At 39.3% G+C, this 23,950-nt stretch overlaps 1 protein-coding gene across 2 annotated transcripts in view; it reads left to right on the top strand.

Annotated features, from left to right (window-relative positions):
• The window catches only part of Lrp6 (LDL receptor related protein 6), a 122,375-nt gene that overhangs the window by 63,804 nt on the left and 34,621 nt on the right, over positions 1 to 23,950 (top strand). For both annotated transcript variants that reach the window (XM_040743418.1, XM_040743419.1), the window contains 5 exons: positions 14,096 to 14,312; positions 14,753 to 15,042; positions 16,274 to 16,500; positions 17,793 to 17,977; positions 18,556 to 18,882. In XM_040743418.1, the coding sequence (XP_040599352.1) occupies positions 14,096 to 14,312; positions 14,753 to 15,042; positions 16,274 to 16,500; positions 17,793 to 17,977; positions 18,556 to 18,882 (1,246 nt within the window). The remainder of the gene's footprint in view (positions 1 to 14,095; positions 14,313 to 14,752; positions 15,043 to 16,273; positions 16,501 to 17,792; positions 17,978 to 18,555; positions 18,883 to 23,950) is intronic.

Below are 23,950 nucleotides of genomic sequence, written 5' to 3'. Positions count from 1 at the left end.
CCATGGGAATGCTCCCGTCTTCTGTGAGCAGGCCTTCCACAGCGTTTACTCTGTTCTCAGCCTCCCGGCGTTACTGCAGTCTCTTATGGCTTCTTGTATTAGCAGAAAGAAATTTCAGTTTTTCTGGTAAAGGAGATGTCAAAAACCTTTATTTCTCATTTATATGACCTAACAGTTAATGGGAAACCGTTGTAATTTTGACATTTACATCTTTTTGTTCGAGTCCCTGCCCCAAACATGGTTTGCATCTAGTACCTGCAGTCCTACTTATTAATAGCAAAAACATGTCATTGATACTGTAAATTGCTCCTTGCAATTTAGTCTTTGGGAATGGGTCCCTATATTGCCCAGACTGGCCTAACCCTTGTGCTTTTGCCTCGGTCTCCCAAGTATTGGGAGACTACAAAAGTGCATCACCTATCCATTTAAGTTGTGTTTTTCTTGAGGATGTTTTCTCACTGTATATTCATTTAACTAATTAAAAAATAAGTTTTGATTATTCTTTTTCAAAAAATAATATCATAACTAAAATTTCTTGACTTTGTTTTTACTAGGCTTTTTATTTGTCGCCTCTCCTGTTCTGAGCTTTTACTCAGAGTGTAACAACACTTAGTAGTTGTAGCTAAAAAGGGTTTGTCATTTTTGAACACGTGTAGATATTTTTTGAGATCTCTCATTGTAAGATCCTTTACTTTGGTAATAAAGTATCTGTAGGTTGTATAGCCCAGATTTGATCATACACGCACTGTTTTTGGTGGGAGACAGACAAATTATTAGAGCCCTCCGTACCAACCAGTTTTGAATAAAGAGGTATTATTGTCTGTGTTGTATGTTGAAAACTTGGCAGTTATTGAATGTTCTGTTTCATATTCTGAACCTGAAATTGCTAGGCTACATTTTCCTCTGATGACAACTTCGTTTGTTTTATCAATACCCTAATAAGGAAAATTCCTTCCCAAGTATTCAGATTTCTCTTTAAAGGAATTTCTTTGTCTTACATTTCTAGCCTACATGATGTGAAAGCTTGTTGGGACACCCATGGATCTGTCCATGCTTCTTTTCCTTACCGTTGGTTTCTAAGATAAGAAATTATAACAATCTTTTGTTAAGAAAAAGCTCTTGATTTTATATGCCAAGTGTCAGTGAATGCTTCTTTTTGATTCTTCTACAGCTTATAATATTCATAGTTCAGAGTTCCTTAAAATTGATTACACTTTGAATTTGAGAAGTGCAGAAGTGTATTTAAATTCCTGAATCTTCGCCCATTTGTTGTTCTCTACCACGCTGCGTGTATGTTTGTGAATATGTTTTCCTCCACATCTTGCTGACATCTGATCAGAGAAGAATCGGTGAAAACTCTGTTGCTAGGTTCTTCAAGCATGGTTTTGCCTCATTCTATCCTTTTATGTCCGTTAGGGTCCATAGGAGCTTGTGAGCACCCGTTGAAAGGTTGTTGGTAGAGCAGTCGTAGAAGCATTATTTAATGTGTTATAGCCTACAGAAGCCAGAGCAGTCATCAACCACTTGCGTGCTGTTGTCTCATGCGAAGAGAGCCTCCATGATGGGTGTAATAGCACTCTCCTCAGCTGCCACAGAAACGCTGTTATCTCACCAGTAGAGATCGTTCACCTCAGTTATGGACAGTTTCACCTATATAGTTTCAGAACAATATAATTCATCTTGGTACTTAGCATTTTAGAAGCCTATTGTTAAACTTGCTCTTGAAACATTTTTTAAAATGTTCTGCTGTGCCGGGTGTTGGTGGCGCACACCTTTAATCCAAGCACTTGGGAGGCAGAGGCAGGCGGATCTCTGTGAGTTCGAGGCCAGCCTGGTCTACAAGAGCTAGTTCCAGGGCAGCCTCCAAAGCCACAGAGAAACCCTGTCTCGAAAAACCAAAAAAAAAAAAAAAAATTCTGCTGTTTTGGTTTTAATATAAAACAATTTAATATGTACACTGATGTTTTTAGCTTCAGTCCTATTCTTTTTAAAGTACTTTATTCCTTGGCTGTAGGCACAGGTCAGTGGTATAGTACTTGCCTAATATGTAACAGGCCCTGTTACTTCATTCCTTTAGGCTTTGAACTCTCAGGGGGAAAGGACACTTGTTTCACTATCTTTTTTTTTTTTTTTAAATATATGAGTGTTCTGTCTGCATGTATGTCTGCATGTCAGAAGAGGGCATCAGATCCCATTATAGATGATTGTGAGCCACCATGTGGTTGTTGTGAATTGAACTCAGGACCTGTAGAAAAACAGCTAGTCCTCTTAACCACTGAACGATCTCTCCAGCCCCTCTATCCTGCTTTTTTAATTTTTTTCCTTAATGTATGTTTTTATTTAAATTAGAAATATGAATGCTTCACATGTCAATCCCAGCTCCCTCTCCCACCCCTCCTCCCTTGGCCTTCCATCAGCCCTCCCAGCCCCCCACCCAATCCCCACATCATTCCCCAGGAGGGTAAGGCCCTCCTTGGGGGGGGGGGATATCCAAAGTCTGTCGTTTCATCCAGGGCAGGACCTAGGCCCTTACCCATGTGTCCAGGCTGAGAGAGCATCCCTCTATTTGGAATGGGCTCCCAAAGATCATTCATACACAATTTTATCCTGCTTTTGTAACAAGTGGAGTCTACACCTTCAAGTTTATGTCAGTGTTTAGTAGTGAAAAGTAGTAATCTCATATTAGTTTTTGAAACATTTTACAATACTGAGCCCTTACCTTTGTTATTTTTATATTTAAGTGAGTAACCTTAAATGGCTTACATAATCTTTAGTGTTTGCATTTTGGCCACAAGACCACTTGAACCAAATAATAGTTAAGGTTCTTCTTAGCTGTAGCATTTCTGGTGTTTATTCTCTTAACTGTCTCTTCTGTTAAGAAAGGATAGTTTACTTTGCCTTGGGAGAATTACTAAAAGGGATTTGGATTTTTATCTGCTACACATAAAGAAGCTGGATGGGAGCTGTAGCTCTTAGTATCTCCGTTTCTCTGAAAGGACCTTTCCTATTAAGCTGTCCAGGGCTTCTCTTAGGGGAGGTGTGGCCAGATGTCCATTCACTCCAGAGAGCAGACCAGTGACAGACTGAGGAAGTGATTTCTTTCAAGTCCAGCTTGATGAGCGCGTGAGCTTAACTTGGGCTCCTTTACTGACAGAAGCATGGCTGAGGGGTCACCTGTGGGAGCATGGGTAGTAATTTATAGGCAACACTACCAAAGAAGAGTCTCCAGGTGGGGCCTTGTGTACCCCATTTCCTTGAGTGCCTTATTAACTCACGAAACCCATTCATTAACTGCCCATCGAGCTCCCCCTTCTATAATGGAATGTTAATGAGGATGGCCTTCATCCGATTTCAAGACTGCAACGGCTATGTCTTGCACAGAGGACAGTATCATAGCTCCTATATACAGTCTCTTCCATTGCTAACAAAAGTAGTAGGTTAAATAAATGTTTAAAGCTATTGTTTGATGCTCGTCAAGTACATTAATTCTTTTAAATTAATAGAGTCTGTGTAAAATACAGGGGCTGAAGATTGTTTTTGGTTTTTTGCTTGTTTTAAGATGTGGGACCCTCCCAGCATTCAGGAGGCAGAGGCAGACGGATCTCTGTGAGTTCGAGGCCAGGCTGGACCAACAGCCTCCAAAATAATACAGAGAAACCCTGTCTCGTAAAAACCAAAAAAAAAAAAAAAAAAAAAAAAGATGTGGGACCTACTGTGGTTTCAAAAGGTCATTGATATTTTATTTTTACTGTCTTTAGAAAGGGGGGAAAGGGTAGGGTAGGTGACTAACTAATGGCAAAAAATCACTGCTTGGAGAGTTCCTTGCTGAAGACTAAGTAGTTAACCATGTAGGAGTTTTGACTTCTTGCATCAGCTTGCAGTTATCAACAACTATTTGAAGATTTCATTTCTGTTCATTTTGAAAGTCCTCTGTGATGAAAAAAAAAAGGTTCTTCACCTTGCCCCTTGCCCACTATCCTACTTTAAGTGTCATCTGCAGTGCAGAAATTTAGGCCTGCAGCGAATGTGACAACGCAAGCTTAAAGGACTGGGGATGTGTGAGGCAATGGTGCTGGGACCCAGGGCAACACCGCCACACGACATACTCTAAGCCTGCAATTTATCTGTTAAACTAATTTTTTAACTAACCCTCATAACTTGGCTTTGATAATCAGTAAAGATCTGTAATACCACTTTTGTGTTTTAGCTACTGTGTTAATCCTAGAGTTTTAAAAGTGAATCATTCTGGCCAGGCATTGGTCGCGCACACCTTTAATCCCAGCACTCAGGAGGCAGAGGCAGGAAGATCTCTGAGTTTGAGGCTAGTCTGGTCTATAAAGTGAGTTCCAGGACAGCCTCCAAAACAATACAGAGAAACCCTGTCTCGAAAAACCAAAAAAAAAAAAAAAAAAAAAAAGCGAATCATTCTATGGCTGATCACTGGACCTGGGGCAATCAATCTACCTTTTTAATATTAAGGTATTATAAGCGATACATTTTCTACTCAGATTGCACATAGAATTTACTTTAGCAGTGTTAGAAAAGAATGAGAGGGAACTGAGGTAATTTTCCATGTTAACATGTTAGTGTTTCTTGATTTATTTGTGACTTCAAGACAGTAGAACACTCTGAAGTATTTCATAAATCATTGAGGATAATTGACTGTGCTGTCAGTATTCATCATAATGATACCTTTATCTGGAAATCACTTTGTTGTTTTGAGATGGGGTTTCTCTGCATAGCCTTGGTTGTCCCAGAACACTCTCTATAGACCAGGCTGGCCTCAGACTCAGAGATCCGCCTGCCTTTGCCTACTGAGTGCTGGGATTAGAGGCTTATGCCACCCTTCCTGGTTTGGAAATCAGTTATTAATTATCTAGTTTGCCTGAATAATTCAGGTTTAAATAAATATGGTCACAACAATAACTCTTAGCTCTGTCTGAGAAAAGAGTGTGGTAACTGGAAATGTCTAATTCTAAGCATGATTATTTTCAGCGATGATATAAAATAACGTAATATAATTAATACACTCTAATTCCCTTTCCATGATAAAAACATGTATATACTCAGATGTAGGTTGTCTTGACCTATGTTTAAGAATTTAGAGGGTGATACTTTAATTTCGTACCTGGAGTTTAGACAGTTGTATGGTATCCCTTAATTTTGCCTCCTGGGTCCAGAGCATTCCTTTGTACTTGTCATTTTGCTGTATTTTCTGGTCTGGTCTTGAACTCTTGAACTCTAGTAATCCTTCTGCCTCAGCCTCCTGAGTACAGTATTCCCTCTCCTACATTCTCTCCCAGCTTATTTTAATTTTGACAATGACATTTTACTACAGTTACACTTATGCATCTTAGGAAGTTGTATCAAAGATAAGATACACTTCTCTAAATCCTGATTATATCTTTCTTAATAGGCAAACTTTTAGTAACCTGCTTTATTTTGGTTATTGACTGGTATATTTGAAACAATGATTCATTTTGAGCAGAAGTTCTCAACCTTATTAATACTGTGACCTTTGAATACTTCCTCATTTTGTGGTGACCCCCAAACATAACATTATTTTGTTGCTACTTAATAATTGTAATTTTGCTACTTGTTATATATCATGATATAAATATCTGATATACGACCTTCAATGGGATTGCAACCCACAGGTTGGGAAACACTGGTTTAGAGCTTAATTTAAGTCTGCATTGTGGAACTTTGTAGCATCACCATTCTCTGTTCTGCTGTCATGTGTTCTTTCAACTTGTCTAGTCAGTTACATAGGAGCAGTTTTGGTGGCAAACTGTCAGCATTCCAAGATTTCATGGGTAAGTTTGCCATTACCTAGTCTTTGTGCACAGTGTGTTATGGTTAGCCTACATCTATTCCTGTTGTGACCTATCTTCTCAGTGTGGTTATCAGGATTTTGGAATGCCTCAGAATGTTAAACCTCACACCACAGTGTGGTGGTGGCTGCTGAACCACTGAAGACTCTAGTTCAGATGTGGAGTTATTTAGAAATGGCAGAAGTATAATTTCAGTTTAGCTAATTAAACTAGTCTGAGGTAATACTGTAAAACACTCTCAAGAGTTGCCAGATATAATTAGTGACATCTTAGTTTTTAAAGTTTAAAAATTATCTTTTGGAATCTCCTAAATTTTTAAAAATTTGTTCTGGATTCAGATACAAATGAGTTTTTACCATGATTTGCTTTATTTTAAATATAAAAGATATATAAATAAAAGATATAAATAAATAAAAGATAATCTATCCCAAACTGTTGCTTGCTGGCTGCTACAACTTGATAGTGATTTTCCGGGAGAAACAATTTGTCCCTCTGCCATGCTGCTTCTGCCCAGCGCAAGGGCAGCATGGCTGATCCAAGACCACTGTTTCCTAATAGAAGTGTCACCTCTGCAGAAGATGGATTTCAGTGACCTTACACAGGGAAGCATCGTTCTGTAGATTGCGGTTCTTAGAGTCTGGCCAGGCTTAAGCTGCTGATCCTTTAATCTCTTCAGAGGAGCCTTTAATTGCTCTCTGCATCATAGTAACAACAAAAGTGATAAGCACATTTATTCCTCACAGCAATTATCATTATTGTTATTATTCAGAGGCCCTTGGATTTGTTCCTTATCTTCTTCCTGTCATTTCTCTCATTATAGAAAATTTCAGGCATCTAGAAAGCAGACTAGAGATAACCATGAACCACCCAGCTGTCCATACTTGGCTCATCCAGAGTGCTGCACAGCTCAAGGGGAGAGTTCTTTCAGTAATGGTACTATACTGTACTGCCAAGACTGGTTTGAGATGAGAAGAAACGGAACCGCTAGGCCTTTTTGTTATTTTTACACACATCAGATAGTGTTTTGAAATGTAAATTTATAAATGAGATGTAAGAAGAATGATTTTAAAGTGTATTTTTTTGTCATATTCTCAATTCTAAACTGAAGATAACAGGCTTGGGAGAGGGCAGAATTATAACTTTAAAATGGAGAACACTACATTCATTGTATGCTGTACAGTCACCTCGTTGAAATTTGAATCCCACATGGTCCAGCATGTAGCCACTAGCCAGATGTGTGAATGTAGCATTTACAATATGGCTTTCTGTGTAAAATACAGAGTAAGAGACCTAGGATGAAAGCAAAATATCTTAAACCTAGTTAAGGTTAACAACCTAGTTAACATTTGGCTATGTCAGATTGAGTCTATAATGTTGTATCTTCTCATTTTTACTTTTAAAAATGTATTTGCCAGAAAGTTTGGAATTGAAGATAGGCATGGTGGCATACATCTTTGTGTCACAGCAGTCTGAGGCCAGGACCGGGTGGGCTACATAGAGGGAAAGAGGTTGTCTCTGATACCAAATAAAAAGAGAAGTTGAAGTTGCCACTCGCTCGGCTCAGGCTTGTGAATTGTATTTCTCTTGTACAGCATCGTTTCAGACCCGATTCTGTTGTAAAAATTACAGCAGATGAGAGCAGGGAGACTAAGAAATTAAGAGAGAAAATATGAACACAATTATGTTAAAATATTTAGCACATCTTAATTACATTGACTAACTTGAAGTAAATAAAATGTGTGGTTCATTCCTTCCCCCTACCCTCCCCCAAATCCTTTTAGCCTTTCTTAAAATAATAAGAAAAGAGCATCTTTTTCTTACTCTTTAGCAATTTCATACATACATACCATGTATTTTGAACATATCCATGCCAGCTTTTCCCTCTCAATCCCCCTACACATACCTCACATGTTCCCCTCCTACTTTCATGTCCTCTCATTTTAAAATCCTGCTGAGTGTCTTGTGTTTGCTGGAGAGTTGACTGACCTTGTTGGCTTGATCTTGTGCAGATGAAATAGCCCTTATGTCCTAGAGTAAGAGACTGAGGAGAGTTGGAAGGATGCTCCTGAGAACAAAGCTGTCAGAGTCAGCTGCGACTTTCCAGGGACTTGAGTTTCTGACTGAAGATCTTCCTAAGACTTTATTGTTAGTTTTACCAGATATTGCTTTTAAAAAATAAAACAAATAAACAAACCCTCCCCCTTTAAAAACATGTGATTTCTTAGCGCTTCTTACTCCCGAGACCCTTGCTGGTACTTAGAGCACGTCTGCATAGATCTGATCTGTTTTGTTGAGGACCCCTACACCTGCATTTCTGAGACCCATAAAGCAGCGAAGGCTTGGCATGGTGTCTTTGGTTGCTGGTCTCTGCTTCAATTTGTGTATGTGTGGGTGATGCTTTTTGTTTTGGTTTTGTATTGTTGTTTTGGGGAGAAAAAAGTGATCTGGCAATGAAGTAGAGATGCCATATGAAGTACATTGTTAAGGCTTCTAAATATCAAAAAAAGGTGTAATAATTAAAGCTGGTCCCAAGGCATTTAGATAGGTTCTTTTTTAACTTTTATTACCAGTGTCCCAGGAACACATTTGATAGCCATAACTCTGTACCTTAAATTAGGTAACTTAGCATAGAGTGGACAGTGACCACTGAAGGGCTGTTCTCCTTAAAGGGCTTTCCAAGCATTGCTTTCTGTAGTTGCTTTTATCCTGGTATTTAATACATCACGTTGAAGACCGATGCTGTCTCAGAAGTTCTCTGTGAATTCTTTCTGCTACAGTCAAAGCATCTCCTTTGGAATCTGCCAGATGACATGCTAAGTGCTTTCTTGACCATGTGACCTTAGCACATGTTAATTCTTTTCTTCTGGAAATAACTTACCTCTTTGTCAAAATTCTAGTTCTTCAAGATGAGTTCCAACTACTGCTTGCTGAAAGCTTTCCCTGTTCTCTCTAGTCCACAAAGAGGAATATACTTATAGTTTGACTGTAAATACAGCTCACCTTCTTGACTAGGCTTCTGTTACCTTAGGTGAGAAGCCGTGTTCTCAGTTACCCTAGCAATCATCATGCCTTGGTGGTGACTTTGCTGAGTTAGCTGCATTTGTTAATGTTTGATTTAGGGAGAGATGGGTGGAAAAGTCACCTAGTTGGCAAATTGTTCCTTTTGTGTGCTAGCCTAGTTTCCTAAGTAGCAGAGGTAAATAGGACTGAAGTTAGGAAGTAAGAATAAAGCTGCAGCCGCCTCACAGTTGTTCGCTGGCTCTCAGGGTCTCATAGGCCTGTATTAGTTTTATCCTTTAACAGTGTGGTTAGTTTGTCTTTTATTTCTACATATTCTTTTATACTATGTACTTTATCTTATAATGCTACACTGTAATAATTTTATCTATTACTTGTAGGTATTAAAGCATTTCAGTAAAATAAATCTTAACCAGGAGGAGCTAGCATTTACCAAGCACCTACTGTACATTTGACACTGTTACATATGTAACATTTTTTAAATTAGTTTTTGAATAATCAGTGTTAGTAATGGTTTACTTGTTAACCAGTGCATGGTAGAGAATCTGAACCCAGTTTAACTGTTTCTGTCACTATTATTTGCTATCACTTGAGATTTAAATAAAAAGAGAGCAGAGAAGTTATTAGACAGATGGTGCAGAATTATTATATGAGCTAAAAATTTTGTCATTTTGAATTGTGACTTTAATTTTTTATTTGTGATTTTTAGTTTTATTCTTAGCCTATTATCCAGATTTATAGCTGTATCATCCAATCTAAAAAATATTTTTATGTAGATGAGTATTTTGCCTGATTGTAAGTATGTACATCACGGGCATGCCTGGTGCCTACAGAGGCCATAAGAGGGTATCAGATTCCTTGGAATGGGAGTTACAGAAGGTTGTGAGCTGCCTTATTGGTGCTGGGAATAGAACCTGGGTCCAATGAAAGAGCAGATCGTGTTCTTAACCACCGAGCCCTTCTATCTAGCTAGCCCCCAATCATTCATTTTTTTAAGTTAAAAATTGTATTTTTATTTTGTGTGTAAAGTTGCTGGTATATGCATGTGGAGGCCAGAATTCAATTCTGGTGTCATTCTCAGGTCTTGTCCAACATGAGATGGGGACCCTTGGGAGCTCATTGAGTAGACTAGGCTACTGGGCAAGAAAGCTCCAAGAATCTTGGCAGTGTTGGGATTGTGAGCATGTGCCCCCATACCGAGCTTTCATGCGGCTTCTGGGAAGCAACAGGTCCTTGTGCCTATGCAGCAAGCACTTTACTGACTCAGCCATCACTGCAGCCCTCAGCCATCTTGCACTGAGGCCGCTCATTCATTCACATGATGAGCAGAAACCACATAGGGTGATAGAGCTCAAAGCAAAGAATTGGGAGATCCTGGAATATTCTTGAAGTAGAAATACAAATTTATTTTACAACATTTGGTATTAGTCATCTCATTTGTACTTTTAGACCAGCAAATTCATTTTAATGGATAACTTTGAACGCAACCAACAAATTAGTGTAATTTATTAAATGTAGTATAATGCAAGATAATTGATTTAAGATAGCAATAAAACTAGTCATAAATTCAAAACAGACTTGTTTTAGTGTACCATAAGTTTGTAAGAAAGTTTGTTAATAAAGAATATTTAGTACTCTGTGTAGGGTGCTCTCTGATGGGATGATGGACATCTCTTATTTTTTCATATATGACTTTTAGATGAGATAGTAGTGCATTTTCCTGAAGAGGCAGGAGGAAATACTGCATTGAAACTAACCAGAAAGCCAGGTGTGCCAACGTATTTCTCTAAGTCTAACATTTTGGAGACTGAGGCAGTATGCTGGTGAGTTCCAACACCTTTGGCTGTATAACAGGAGCCCCTGACCAAACAAATGTACAAAACCCTAATTCAACCTTAGACTAGAATTTACAGGTTCCCTCCCTCCATGTGTGTGTGTGGGGCGTGTGTGTGTGTGTTTGTGTGTGCGTGCACACATGCACGTGCATTTGGAAATCAGAGGTAGGTGTCAGCTGTCTTGCTCAGTCCCTTTTTGAGACCGGAGCCTCACTGATTAGGTAGGCTGGCTATAGAGCTCTGGGATCTGCCTGGGTTATTGTGTGGGTGCTAGGGATGCTACCTCAGGTCTTTAGACTTTTGTAACAGGCAATTTGTTGACTGAGCTGCCGCTCCAGTTCTAGAACTTAGGTTTGAAAGTTTTCTACGTAAAGTTAACAGAAGGAATATGGTTGATGAAAGATCTTTGAAATCTATTAATCTTGAAAAATTTGAAGCCAAGGTTTGGGGTTGGGGATGGAACCAGTGGAATGGAAATGAAAAGCAACTTTACTATTTGGAAGGAGGGAAGGAGGGAGAGAGGGAGGAAAGAAAGAAGAAAAGAGAGAACCAGATTTTGCTGAGTAAGCTTAGTGGAGTTTCAGTGGGTATGTAGGGACTAAGGAAAGAAGAGAGGAGTCAGAGGCCGCTTTTAGCAGTTCAGTTTGGAATGCATTTCAGCAAGTTAAAGGAATTGATGAGAGGAGGCTCTTGTCACAGATCATATGCAAATAACATGCCAATAAAATAAGAACAAGTGATTAAGTGGATGTGCAGAAACAGTGTGTTTGTACGCATGCTTCCTGAGATGTTATGTTAAAGCACAAGGGAACTCCTATGAAGTATTGGGAGGAAGTCCTTCCGACTCCAGTCTGGGGTGGAGTAAGAGTCAAATAATCTTAATTAAGATGGGGATGTAATGGGGCTGGGTAGATGGCTAGCTATTAGGTACATTTACTCTTCTAAAGGATCCCACCTTCAGGGTATCTGACACCTTAGTCCCCCTTGAGTGCCTGCATTAATGTGTACACACCCACATGCACACACAAACACCTACACTTCCCCTGCCTAAGACACTTTTTCAATTTGGATATCTAGTAAAGGAAAGATTCTTCGTGACAAAATTGAGAGTAGTAAGAGAATAGAGCCAAGAATTCTCTCTATCAATGACTTTAGAAAGGAATGGAGAATGTTTCCATTGTATATTGCCATGGGTTTAAAAACTTGGGGGGGGAGAGCATTTGTGGTTCACGTAATAACACTGTAGAACTGAGAGTGAGGGCACTGTATAAATAAGTTCTGTCTGTTTTTAGGAAGTTGGCTTGAGAGCTTTGCACAGATAATTTCTAGCAATTCTCACAATCCCACTTTAGGGTAGTGGTCACTGATTTTTAAAAGTGTATTCAAGCCGGGAGTGGTGTCATGTCCCAGTTATCTCAGCACTAGGGTGGCTTCAAGCAGAAAAATCTTAAGTTAGTGACCATTTGGGGCCAAATTGTGATATCCTATCTCAGAAAAAGAACACTAAAATAAATAAAGTGTGAATTCTAGCTACTTCTAAGAGCCTGGGTAAACTGTAAGAGTCTGAAGAGTGGAGAGAGGAAGGATTTTATAGACATGATGATAGCAGCCACAGTAATTATTTCTTTTCTCCCTTTAGTCACTGTTAGATTCTTCCTTTATATGACTTGTTTATGCCTTTGTGCCCTCTAGTCCTCTCAAGTAGGCAGTCATTTTTTTCCTTTTTAACATGAACAAGCAACACATATTTTCTAGTAGGAGAAACCAAGAGTTTAAAAATAAACACTTTAGAGCTGGAGAGATGACTCAGCTGTTAAAGGCTAGGCTCACAACCAAAAACAAACACTTTATGCATTCATGTTAAAAGAGTACAAATTGTTTGTAAAAGCCAGGCATATTGACAGGGTAGTTTCCCTTGCTTTGCTTTATTTGTGATGAAAGTATTCATTTCATTGTGTCCCTGGTTTAAAAGCCACTTAGCACTTACTGAACTGTTTCCTAGGTCTTGCATAGTGACTAGCAGGAGTTGAGGCTCTGCTGGAGCACACATTCACATTAAACACAGGAAGAAATAACTGACTTCCTGTCACTTGTACCTTCACTCACTCTTGGTATTGTACCTAAAGTAGAAAGGTCACTCAGCAGTGAAAGACATGTGCTGCTCTGGTACAGAACCAGAATTTGCTTCCTCCCGTTGGGCAGGTTACATCTACCAGTGACCCCAGTTCTAGAGTAACCTACACTCCTTCTGGTTTCTATGGGCACCCACACACATGTGCTCATAGATTTATGTTCATGTATACACATAGACCCAGACCTATTTAAAAAATAAAAATAAAAACATTACTTACATATAAATATGGTCTAAGAATGATCAATTGAAAGAATATGGGAATAATCCCAAAAGTTGAAGCTTTTTAAAAAAAAATTAGATGTAACTTCAATATGTGTTTCATGAAGGACATGGAATGGTGTTTAGGTTTTGATCTTCAGAAAATGTTGTTTACTGTTACTTACAGTTGTCTAATAGTCCCATTATATCTGGTAGAGATAAGCATTAATATAATCTCTTCCATTAGATATGCATCAAATATCATTGAAACTTGCAAGTGACAGTACAAGGATACAGCAGTTTTGTTTGATCAATTTCCAGGTGTTAGATTTCTTTGATGAAAGTTCAGCAAATGTCTGTGAACTTTTTGAGAAGATAGAAAAGATAGCATCTGGTTGCCCATGTAGGCAATTACGGTGCTGACTTACTTGGAATACCCCGCCTATGCCAGCTTCTAAGTAGTCATTGTAGTCTTGAACTTCTGATCTTCTTGTCTCCACCATAGCCTTTTTTTTTTTTAATAGTGCTAGGGATTGAACTCAGGGCTTTCTGTGTGCTTACACCAACTGACCTAATAATCTTAAGAAGTTAGACATCAGGAAGCTTTTGCCACTTCTCCAAACAAGATTAACACAGGCTACTACAAATACACAGATGGATTTACTGGTCTTGGGTAATTAGGAAGGATAGGTATAGCATCGATTATGGACTGTATTTGCACAGAGGGTATTGCAGACTCCAGGTACAGTATTTTTATAAGTAGGATCTCAGAAGAATGATTTATTCACACGTCTTGTCTTTTTTAAATTTTTGGTGGTGGTCATTCAATGCAAGAGTTTCATACTAAGTCTAAGCTTACTAGAAAAATTTAAGGGAAAAATAATAAAAAATTAGAAAAATAAATAATAAGAAATTAGAAAAAGAGGCAAACGTGAACTTAGGATGAACGTTTAAAATTATTCGCATTGAATCATTTTGTGTTTTGTGATACATTGTCTTAGCAGGAGTTTTCATTTACAAACATTCAAAGGATAAGTACTGAACTCAGTCTCCTCCTCTTCCACCATAAACTAAAGGTTATGAATACTGATGGCACAGGGAGACGGGTGCTGGTGGAAGACAAAATTCCTCACATATTTGGGTTCACCCTGTTGGGTGACTATGTTTACTGGACTGACTGGCAGAGGCGGAGCATCGAGAGAGTACACAAACGAAGTGCAGAAAGGGAGGTCATCATAGACCAGCTGCCCGACCTCATGGGACTGAAGGCCACAAGTGTTCACAGAGTCATTGGTGAGTCATTCCAGAAGCTCTTAGAAATGGAAACTAGATCTAGGAAAGATGAAGAGAGGCAGGCAGCAGCTTGTAAAGCATAGGGGTGAATTGTTCATGTTTGAAGTGATTTAAAATCATCTTTACTGTATCTGCCTAGTAGTCTAACTTTACAGTATGCTGTTCTGTGCAGACCCATAGGCAGCCACCTTCATCAAAAGAGCTCTGCCCTGCTGTATGAGTAATGCACCTTATTTTAAAAGCTCACTGTGGAGATAAAGCATTTCTCCATACTCACGGATAATCCTGATACTGCTTGTTTGTAAAAATAGAGTTGAAACTAGGTTAGAACCAACACATATCTGTATGAACCAAATATGCCCAACTTTAGAAGCGGATATGTGTTGATTGTGTGAATGTATGTGTTTTTCTGTGCCTTTTGTAACGTATTTTTCTTTTAGGTTCCAATCCCTGTGCTGAGGAAAATGGAGGATGTAGCCATCTTTGCCTGTACAGACCACAGGGTCTTCGATGCGCTTGTCCCATTGGCTTTGAGCTCATCAGTGACATGAAGACCTGCATTGTTCCTGAGGCTTTCCTTCTGTTTTCACGGAGAGCAGATATCAGACGTATATCTTTGGAAACAAACAATAATAATGTGGCCATTCCTCTCACTGGTGTCAAAGAAGCTTCTGCTTTAGATTTTGATGTCACTGACAACAGAATTTACTGGACTGATATATCACTGAAGGTTAGCAAAGAAGTTTGGAGTGCAAATGCTGGGACTGAAAGTGCGAGCTTGAATGACAATGCCATTGAATTACAGTAACATACAACTACAGCAGTTTATGCCAGCTGACTGTGATAGAAGGTGCCCGTTGTGCATTATAGCATCCTTCTGTTTTGCTGTTCCTAGAATTAATGCTGAGAAGCTTATTGAGCTGGTGAGGAAACTCCTGGCTGTAAAATCTAGAGGGTAGTATTTCTTTCTTCTAGATTGTGGCTTTATCTCAGTTTGTACACTTCTAACTTGCAAAGAACATGAGATGTTGGAACAAAACGGTTGGGTTATAGTGGGTTTTAAGAAAATCTACTAATTTAGTGAGGGGGAGGGATAAATAAACCTTGGCTTTAGCTGGGTGAACCACCATCTTGGCAGGACTCTTGTATTAAACGAGAATATCTACAGATAGACACCACTTATACACCACTTGGCTTAGAACTTGACAGCAGCTAACATCTTGTTATTAACTTTTAAAATTGATTTGGTTAAAAAACCTTAATGATGATGCAGAAATTGGTTCTGTTTGTTTTATGAGCTTAGAGGTGGCTGAGCTCTGAATTGATGCTGATCTAGCATACTTGCAGGTGTCTTCAGAAAACTGGCTCCCAGTAAGCTCATAGCATTCTGGTCCCTTCTTTTTCATTTGGTTGCCTGGAAATTAAAAAAAAAAAAAAAAAAAAAAAACCTCATTCTGGGGAGATGGCTCCATGGGTTAGAATGTGTGCTCTGTAAGCATGATGACTTTAGTTCAAATCCCTAGCACCCCTATAAAAAGCTATACATATCTTTTCATGTCTGGAGCCCCAGTGTTGAGGAGTAGAGGCAGGTAGAGCCCAAGAACTTGTTGGCTTGCTAGTGTAGCTCAAACAGTGACCTCTGGTTCAATGAGAGATCCCGCCTTAAAGGAACATGATGAAGAGCGGTGGAAGAAGACACCCAGTGTTCTTGTCTGGCCTATGCCTGTGCGTTCCCAACATACACACCACACTAGATAAACAGAGACAGCCAGCCATCTCATTCCATTGCCTTAGTCAAAGTTTCTTGATTCTTCACCAATTCAGAAATTTCCCCCTAAATAAATAGTTGCATATATTAAAATTGTCACTTCTGCATTTATGTACAACCAGTAAAACCGAGGCTTCTGGACAATGCTCTGATCTTAAGCCACATGTCTTAGTTGCACATTTTATTTTTGCAGACTATTAGCAGAGCCTTTATGAACGGCAGTGCACTGGAACATGTGGTAGAGTTTGGCTTAGATTATCCAGAAGGCATGGCAGTAGACTGGCTTGGGAAGAACTTGTACTGGGCAGACACAGGCACGAATCGCATCGAGGTGTCAAAGTTGGATGGACAGCACCGACAGGTTTTGGTATGGAAAGACCTTGACAGTCCCCGAGCCCTGGCTCTGGATCCTGCTGAAGGGTAAGTAGCTTTATGTATGTGTTCTTCATAGCTCCGTCGCACTGTGGCTTTGGGTTAGCCATATCCTTGCTGTCTTAATGTTTATTCATAATCTGACAACTAAATGATAGGAAAGATTTATTTTAAAACCAGTTACTGCTGGGCGGTGGTGGCGCACGCCTTTAATCCCAGCACTCGGGAGGCAGAAGCAGGCGGATCTCTGTGAGTTCGAGGCCGGGTTGGACCGACAGCCTCCCAAACAATACAGAGAAACCCTGTCTCGTAAAACCAAAAAAAAACAAAAAAACAAAAAACAGTTACTGCTGGGCATAGTGGCTCATGCTTTGTAGGACTGGCACTTGGCATGCTAAGGCAGAAGCATTGCTGGAAGTTCAAGACCAGCCTCAGCTACATCATGAGTTCCATTCCAATTGGAACGACAGATTGAGACTATCTCAAAAGTCAACAGAAACCCAGGAAATTCACATTTTGCTGCTTAATAATAATTCATTGCTAAAATGTACCTCATCTTAAGGGTAAGGCTCTAGTTCTAGCTGTGATGTGTAACTTACTTTCATACTTCTCTACCTTTTTGGCCTTCCATATATAAAAAGCCATAGGGAGCACTAAGATTAAAGAGACCCATCAGAAAAGTAGTGGGTAAGTAAACAAGTATTTTAAAATGTCATTAGTAGTTGTGCTCATTGCTTAGCCCACATACTAGGATGGTACATGTGCTTCTATGTGTAGTTGTGTTCCCTTGAACTGTATGACCAAATATATTTTCCAGCTTTGCCTTTGATACGAGCCTTTCAAAGGCTGCGGTTTATTTTTAGATTAGTGTTCTCTGCAGCTCGTTTTTGAAGAAAGTTGATTTATATAAGTTGGAAGGTGTAAATCCGGTATTTAAAATTTTTTTAAGTTGTTTGCATTCAGAAATATACAAATTTAGTAAAGTGAATCATATTCTTAGAGCATACCATTAATCCTTTTCTTAATACTAGATTTATAAATGTTAATGCTCCAGTGAAGAAATCATTGGTTTATTTCCAGTTCCTAGGTCTGGGTAGAGCATATTGATTGGGAGGACTAAGGAAAGCTATGTGACTCACATCTTTCTTGGGATGCAAGAAATGTAGTTAGTTGGAAATGACTAAATACTTGGAAGAATCATGGCCATGACTTTGTTTTGAGCATTTACTTAAGTTACTATGTATTTTCCTCAAATTTACTCAGTTATTATACATAAATATGACCTCTTTCCTCCAGAAAATCAAATTTGAACTATTAAATTTCTACTGTTTTGAATTCAGATTTATGTATTGGACCGAATGGGGAGGAAAGCCTAAGATTGACAGAGCTGCTATGGATGGAAGTGAACGTACTACGTTAGTTCCAAATGTGGGGCGAGCAAATGGTCTAACTATTGATTATGCTAAAAGGCGGCTTTACTGGACAGACCTGGACACTAACTTGATAGAGTCTTCAAATATGCTTGGTAAGTGTCACTCCTTTGTTCTTAGGTGCTGCTTTTATGTAGAAGTCAGTAGCTGCCACTCATTGTTTAGATGGTATTGCTGACACTTCATGTCAGTAGCTAGCTTCTTCTGCTGTTCTAGAATTGCATCTTTTTTATTATTATTAATAGCTGCCTGATGACCTGATTTATTTACTATGAAAAGTGTCATTTCTATTGGATCTGATATTTTTGAAGGGATACTCCTGAGGTGGATATATATATATATATATATATATCTTTTTTGTAGGAGAAAGAAATACTGAACTGTTAAGTCCTAATGTAGAGTAAATAAAATGAAAATCAAAATACTCCATAGGAATTTAAAGAAGCTTAGTGATTTATAGCAAGGATATGAGTTTGAGGCATGGGGTCAAACTATAGATACATTAATTTCAGAGGCCTGATCTGCTTTTATAATTTTTTATGAATTTTTCTATTGTAAATTGTTTACAAAGATAATGTTTCATATGTTGTCTTTTTTCTCCCTCAAAAGACACTTGTTCCTCACATGGTTCATTTCTGTGACTCTCCCTTGTCTACTGACTTTCCCAAAATAGGACTCAACCGTGAAGTTATAGCGGATGACTTGCCTCATCCTTTTGGCTTAACTCAGTACCAAGATTACATCTACTGGACGGATTGGAGCCGACGCAGCATTGAACGTGCCAACAAAACCAGTGGCCAAAACCGCACCATCATCCAGGGCCATTTGGATTATGTGATGGACATCCTTGTCTTTCACTCCTCTCGGCAGGCGGGGTGGAATGAATGTGCCTCCAGCAACGGGCATTGCTCCCACCTCTGCCTGGCTGTGCCAGTTGGAGGTTTTGTGTGTGGATGCCCTGCTCACTACTCCCTGAATGCTGACAACAGGACCTGTAGTGGTAAGTAAGTTACAGTATGCCCCAGAGGCAGCTAGAATTAGAAGAGAAAGCAGAATTTTGAGAATGCTTCAAAAAAAATTGTATAATTAGAAGAGAAAACATACACGTTTTTGTCACTTAATTCATGATAGCAACTTAATTTCATAGCAGTGTTGTCTTACTTTTGGGCTTTAAGTATTTAGTGAAAAATGTGTAGTATGAGAGAAACACACATGTGTTAATACATACTGCTTATTTATTCATAAAGGAAGAACAGTGCAGTAGAACAAAGAGAATCCTAAAATATACTTCTTGGAAGTACATGAAACAGGACAAACAAGCATGTTAATTGTCTATGAAGCTATACAGGAAATGCACATGAAGAAGTTTAAACCCAGGGTAAAGCAGTGGTTGACAGATGTGGATGGTTCCCATGCCAACATAGTGTGTAGTCACTGATTGATTCTAGATATTCTCACCTAGTCATGGTCAGAATTTGAAATGATGAGGAGGGATATCCCTCTAAGTTCTATTGCTGTGAAGAGACACCATGACCGTGGCAACTCTTATAAAGGAAATCATTTATTTGGTGCAGGTTTACAGTTTCAGAGGCAGCATGCAAGCAGGCTGAGTTAGCTGAGCATTCTATATCTAGATCCACAGGCAGAGAGACACACTGGCCTGGCTTGAGCATTTGAAACCTCAAAGCCCACCTTGAGTGACACACTTCCTCCTACAAGGCCACACCTACTTCACGGAGACTGCACCTCCTACTAGTGCCACTCCCTAGTGACCAAGCATTCAAGTCTATGGGGATCGTTTCTGTTCAAACCAGCTCACCCTACAGTTTCTTTTTAGAGTTAACAGAAATCTCACGTTAAAAATAAACATACACAGTGCTAACAACAAAGCATGTTACAACATTGTTGGCTACTGAAAACCTGGCATATGACTTAAGTATCTATGGAAACCCATATCTTAAGGGTTAGATACAAAAATTAGTAAGTGATCGGATCAGGAAGTCTTGGGAGGCAGGAGACTGTCAGTTTGGAAGAAAGTAATGGCTTGGTGTAAGATTTTAAATTCAATTAATGAAATTGTTGTTATCTGAAGAAATGTATCTGAAATCATATAGGGAAGGATTTAATCCATTCTGAAATAGGCTTCAGTTATGGAGAAAGAATGCAGATTATAATTAAGAGATTATACTTTAGAGATTCCCACACATTGTTTTTTTCTTTATGCAAACTATTTCTTAGCCTTAATTTTTCTCATTTTAAAAACGTGAATAATAGCTAGAGTTGCTGTAAGAATCCAACAATATATATTAACTCAGTGCGTGAAAAAGTGATGTGACTCTGTGGCAGACCTGGACCGCCAGTTGTTGGTGATGGGTGGTGATGGAGAGATGTGCTTTGGAAGTAAGCTTAGTGTGGAGAAGAGAGATGCAATAAAACAAAGGTGATTTCCCAGTTTGGTGTTGGAGTTAGTGCATTAACAGAGGGAAGTGGTAAGGCTGCCAGTGACGTCACCTACATAGAGAGTTGAATGCTGGGCCCGGCAGACTTGGGAAGAACCAGGTAGCAGTTTAAGGTACCTGGGAGTATGGGTTCCTTTAACACTGCTCAGGTATGCCCAGCTCTATCAATAGCGGCCACAGACGGTGTTACATTAAGGGGCAGTAGACCAGGGTAGTTTATGGGCCATGGTTTACAGTACCTTATGGAGAAGGGACCCAATGGCCACACGAAGTGGCTCAGAAGGACAAGTCTGCAAAGGGCTCTGAGACTTGGCATTGCCAGAGGCCAGAGAACTAAAGCAGAGAGCTCCATCAAGGTGCCAAAGAGAAGAGACAAGATTGTTTCAAACAAAGGTTGCTGATCACTGCTGAGAGGTTAGGTGAGGTCTTAAAAATAGTATCCATCCTTTAAATAGTTTCCACCCATTTTGGCTAAACGTGGGTCTGGCTGACCATGAAGACAATAATTTCAGGGGAGTAATGGTGAAAGACAACTTACACAATGGTCTCACAAAGAAAAGGAGGGAATAGTGACATGCACGGGTATTTCTGTCAAGAACTTTAGCTTTTGAGTGGGAGGAGAACTGTTAGAGAATAGAGACATAAGGAAAAGGCAAGACTTCCTGGGATCATTGGTGTATGTAGCTGGATATGTATGTAGCTGGATATGTCCCATTGGTTGGTTGGTGGGTGGGTTGGTTGGTTGGTTGTTTGGCGAGTGAACATCATGGGGAATTATTGTTGAGTGCCCCTAATATCTGTGTTTGACTGTCTGATACAGTCAGTGGTACCTCAAGGCTTCTTGTGTGCTGTTTTTTGAGTACTATGTAATATTTGCTAAGAGTTGTATTAGATTCCAAGTATGAGAAACTTAATACATAAGTTCTTGCTTACAAAAGTGTTCCCTTATTAATTTGCATCTTGATTGATTTTAAAAACCAGTTCAGATCAGCTTGTCTCTGGCATCAAATGTCACAGTGCTCTCTATGCACACAGAGTAGAACCCCTGGCTCTTACGAGGCCTTCAGAGCTCAACATGAACAGGGTCCCTCACTTCACAACAGCTTCTTTATTTCTCACTTCATTACTGCATCTCCATCCCGCACACCCTAGTTTCCTCTCTAACCTGTTTCTGCTGTTCTTTAACTTGCTCTCTCTATAACAGACACTTTGGTCTCAGTGCTGGTTTCAAATATGCAAATCAGTTCCATTTCAGGACTGTTGAGCTATTTATTTCATCTGCTTGTCGTGTTCTTCCTGCAAAACTTGGCGTGGCCATCCTTCATGTCTAAGTCTTTGCTTAATTGTGACCTATGTAGCAAGCAACCTTCCACCAGTACCATCGCCAGGGTCCTACAGCTTCCCTTCCAGTAGCATTTAGATAGAACACTTTGTTGTGTATTATATAATGTATACACTCGACTGTTTACATACTGTTACTTCCTTTGTTGTACTTATTGCTTACTGTGTATGCCATGAAGCAGCAGCTTTGTTTCTGTTTTCTTCACTGATGTATCTGAGGTGCCTCTGGTACATGGTAGACACTCGATGTTATTGTTAAGTAAATGAGTGAAGAAATAAAAGCAGTTTTGGAAGGATGTGTGGCCTTCCACTCAGTAGCTTTTGTGATCTTGAGAAAACTTTTAACTTGTCTGAGTTTGATCACCTATAAAATGATAGAGTAGGGACTGAATGGCATTCTTTGTGACATGCTGGATTATAGTAATTGAATGGCATTCTATGTGATGCGTAGGAATACAAGGATTAAATAGCATTCTGTGTGACGTGGTGTGTTGGGATATAGGGATTAAAATGGCATTCTGTGTGACTGATGTGTTGATAATGTAGGGATTAAATAATATTCTGTGTGATGTGTTGGGATATAGGGATTAAATGGTATTCTGTATGTGTGACATGTTGCTAATACAGGGATTAAATGGCATTCTGTGTGGTATGTTAGAATATAGGGGTTAAATGGCAGTCTGTGATTTGTGACATATTGATAATATAGGGATTGAATGGCATCCTGTATGATACATGACGTGTTCAAGTTTTTCAATAAATATCTATTTCTTTTCCTTCCCTCCTCTAATTTTATTCTGTTACTTACAGAATCAAGGCTACAGGGCTGTCTTTGTTGTCATTCATTGTTTATTTCTTTACATCATTTTTTATTCTTTCATTTAATATGCATTAAACACTCACTACATGCTAGGTCTTATGTTAACCAGTGGAAAATACTAACAATGAATGAAATAGACAGAAATGCCTGCTTTTACCGAGCTTATATTTCCCTGGAACTGTCAAGGGGAACAGTGTGAGGACTATATGATGATGTGTGTTATGCAGAAATAGTAAAAGGAAGAAAATGTGATGACCAAGATTGCAGTGTTAATAGGGTTGCCAGGGAGCTCCATACTAAAGTGACATTTATGTTGAGACTTGAAGGAGTTGAGGAGATGAGCTATGAGGATGTCCCACCTGACTTGGTAGGTTACTCAGGAGCTTAGCAGTGGTAGAAGAGTGAATAATGATACTGAGGGTGAAACAAGAAGCCAGATTTCACAGTCCATCTTTGGTACTGAAGTAGCCCTATGGTCCCTTGTGTAAACTGGGAAATGATGTTCCCTTTGGACAGATTGAGTCCCCCAGATACATAGCTTGGTTCATAAAATGAAGGTTGCATATCTGTCCTTGGTGCTTTTGGTACCATGGATGACACAGTCATATTTGGTAGGCTTGGTCATGAAGACTGTCCTGTTCAGAACCATGAGTAACACCTGTCTTTAACTTATAGATGAATGCTGGTGCTACCCGAAAACATTGAAAATGCCCTCTGGCTTACACTTCCAGCTTCTGCACATTGTGTTCATTGTGGGAATGCAGACTAGGAAAGAGTAGCAAAAGTCTAGGAAGAAGACTAGGAAAACCCAGTGACTATTTTATTATATTTTGAGTCAGGGTCTCCTGTTGCCTAGGCTCTCTTAAAGCTCTTGAACTTCTCATCCCCCTGCCTCAGCCTCTCAAGGGCTGGTATTATAGGCAAGTACCATTCTGCTTAGGTTTGTTTGTTGTTTGCTTGTTTTTTAAATAACTTTCTATAGGAAATGTGAGAGTGTGGTTGAGGATTAGAGGGTAGATTTAGACTTTTTAAATGGCACATATTTTATCACTTTAAGCGTGGACTGTAAGAAACTCAAACTATCACCTTCCCCTGAGAAATATTCCACCATTTATAATTGTTAATTTTTTATTAAAATTTTTAATTATACTTCAATTTAATTGTGTATGTACATGTGTACACCACTACACGCTTATCCTGTAACTTACATATAGAGGTCAGGGTCAGCCTGAATGAGCTGACTCTCCTTTTACCATGTAGGCCCTGGAGATGGAACTTGGACCACCAAGCTTAGTGAGAAGTGCCTCTACCTTGCTGAGCCATGTAAAGTGTGTTCTTACAGTTGAACTCTGTTGAAATTGCTCATGGCTGCTAGGTCCATGTGTGATGGCCATTTCTAGTAGACTGGGTACTTCCTGAATCTTCTAAGCTGGGTGTGGACTTTTCAC

Source organism: Mesocricetus auratus, unplaced genomic scaffold, assembly GCF_017639785.1.
Source record: "Mesocricetus auratus isolate SY011 unplaced genomic scaffold, BCM_Maur_2.0 Super-Scaffold_100001, whole genome shotgun sequence".
Lineage (NCBI taxonomy): Eukaryota > Metazoa > Chordata > Mammalia > Rodentia > Cricetidae > Mesocricetus > Mesocricetus auratus.
This window is presented reverse-complemented; position numbering and strand designations above follow the sequence as displayed.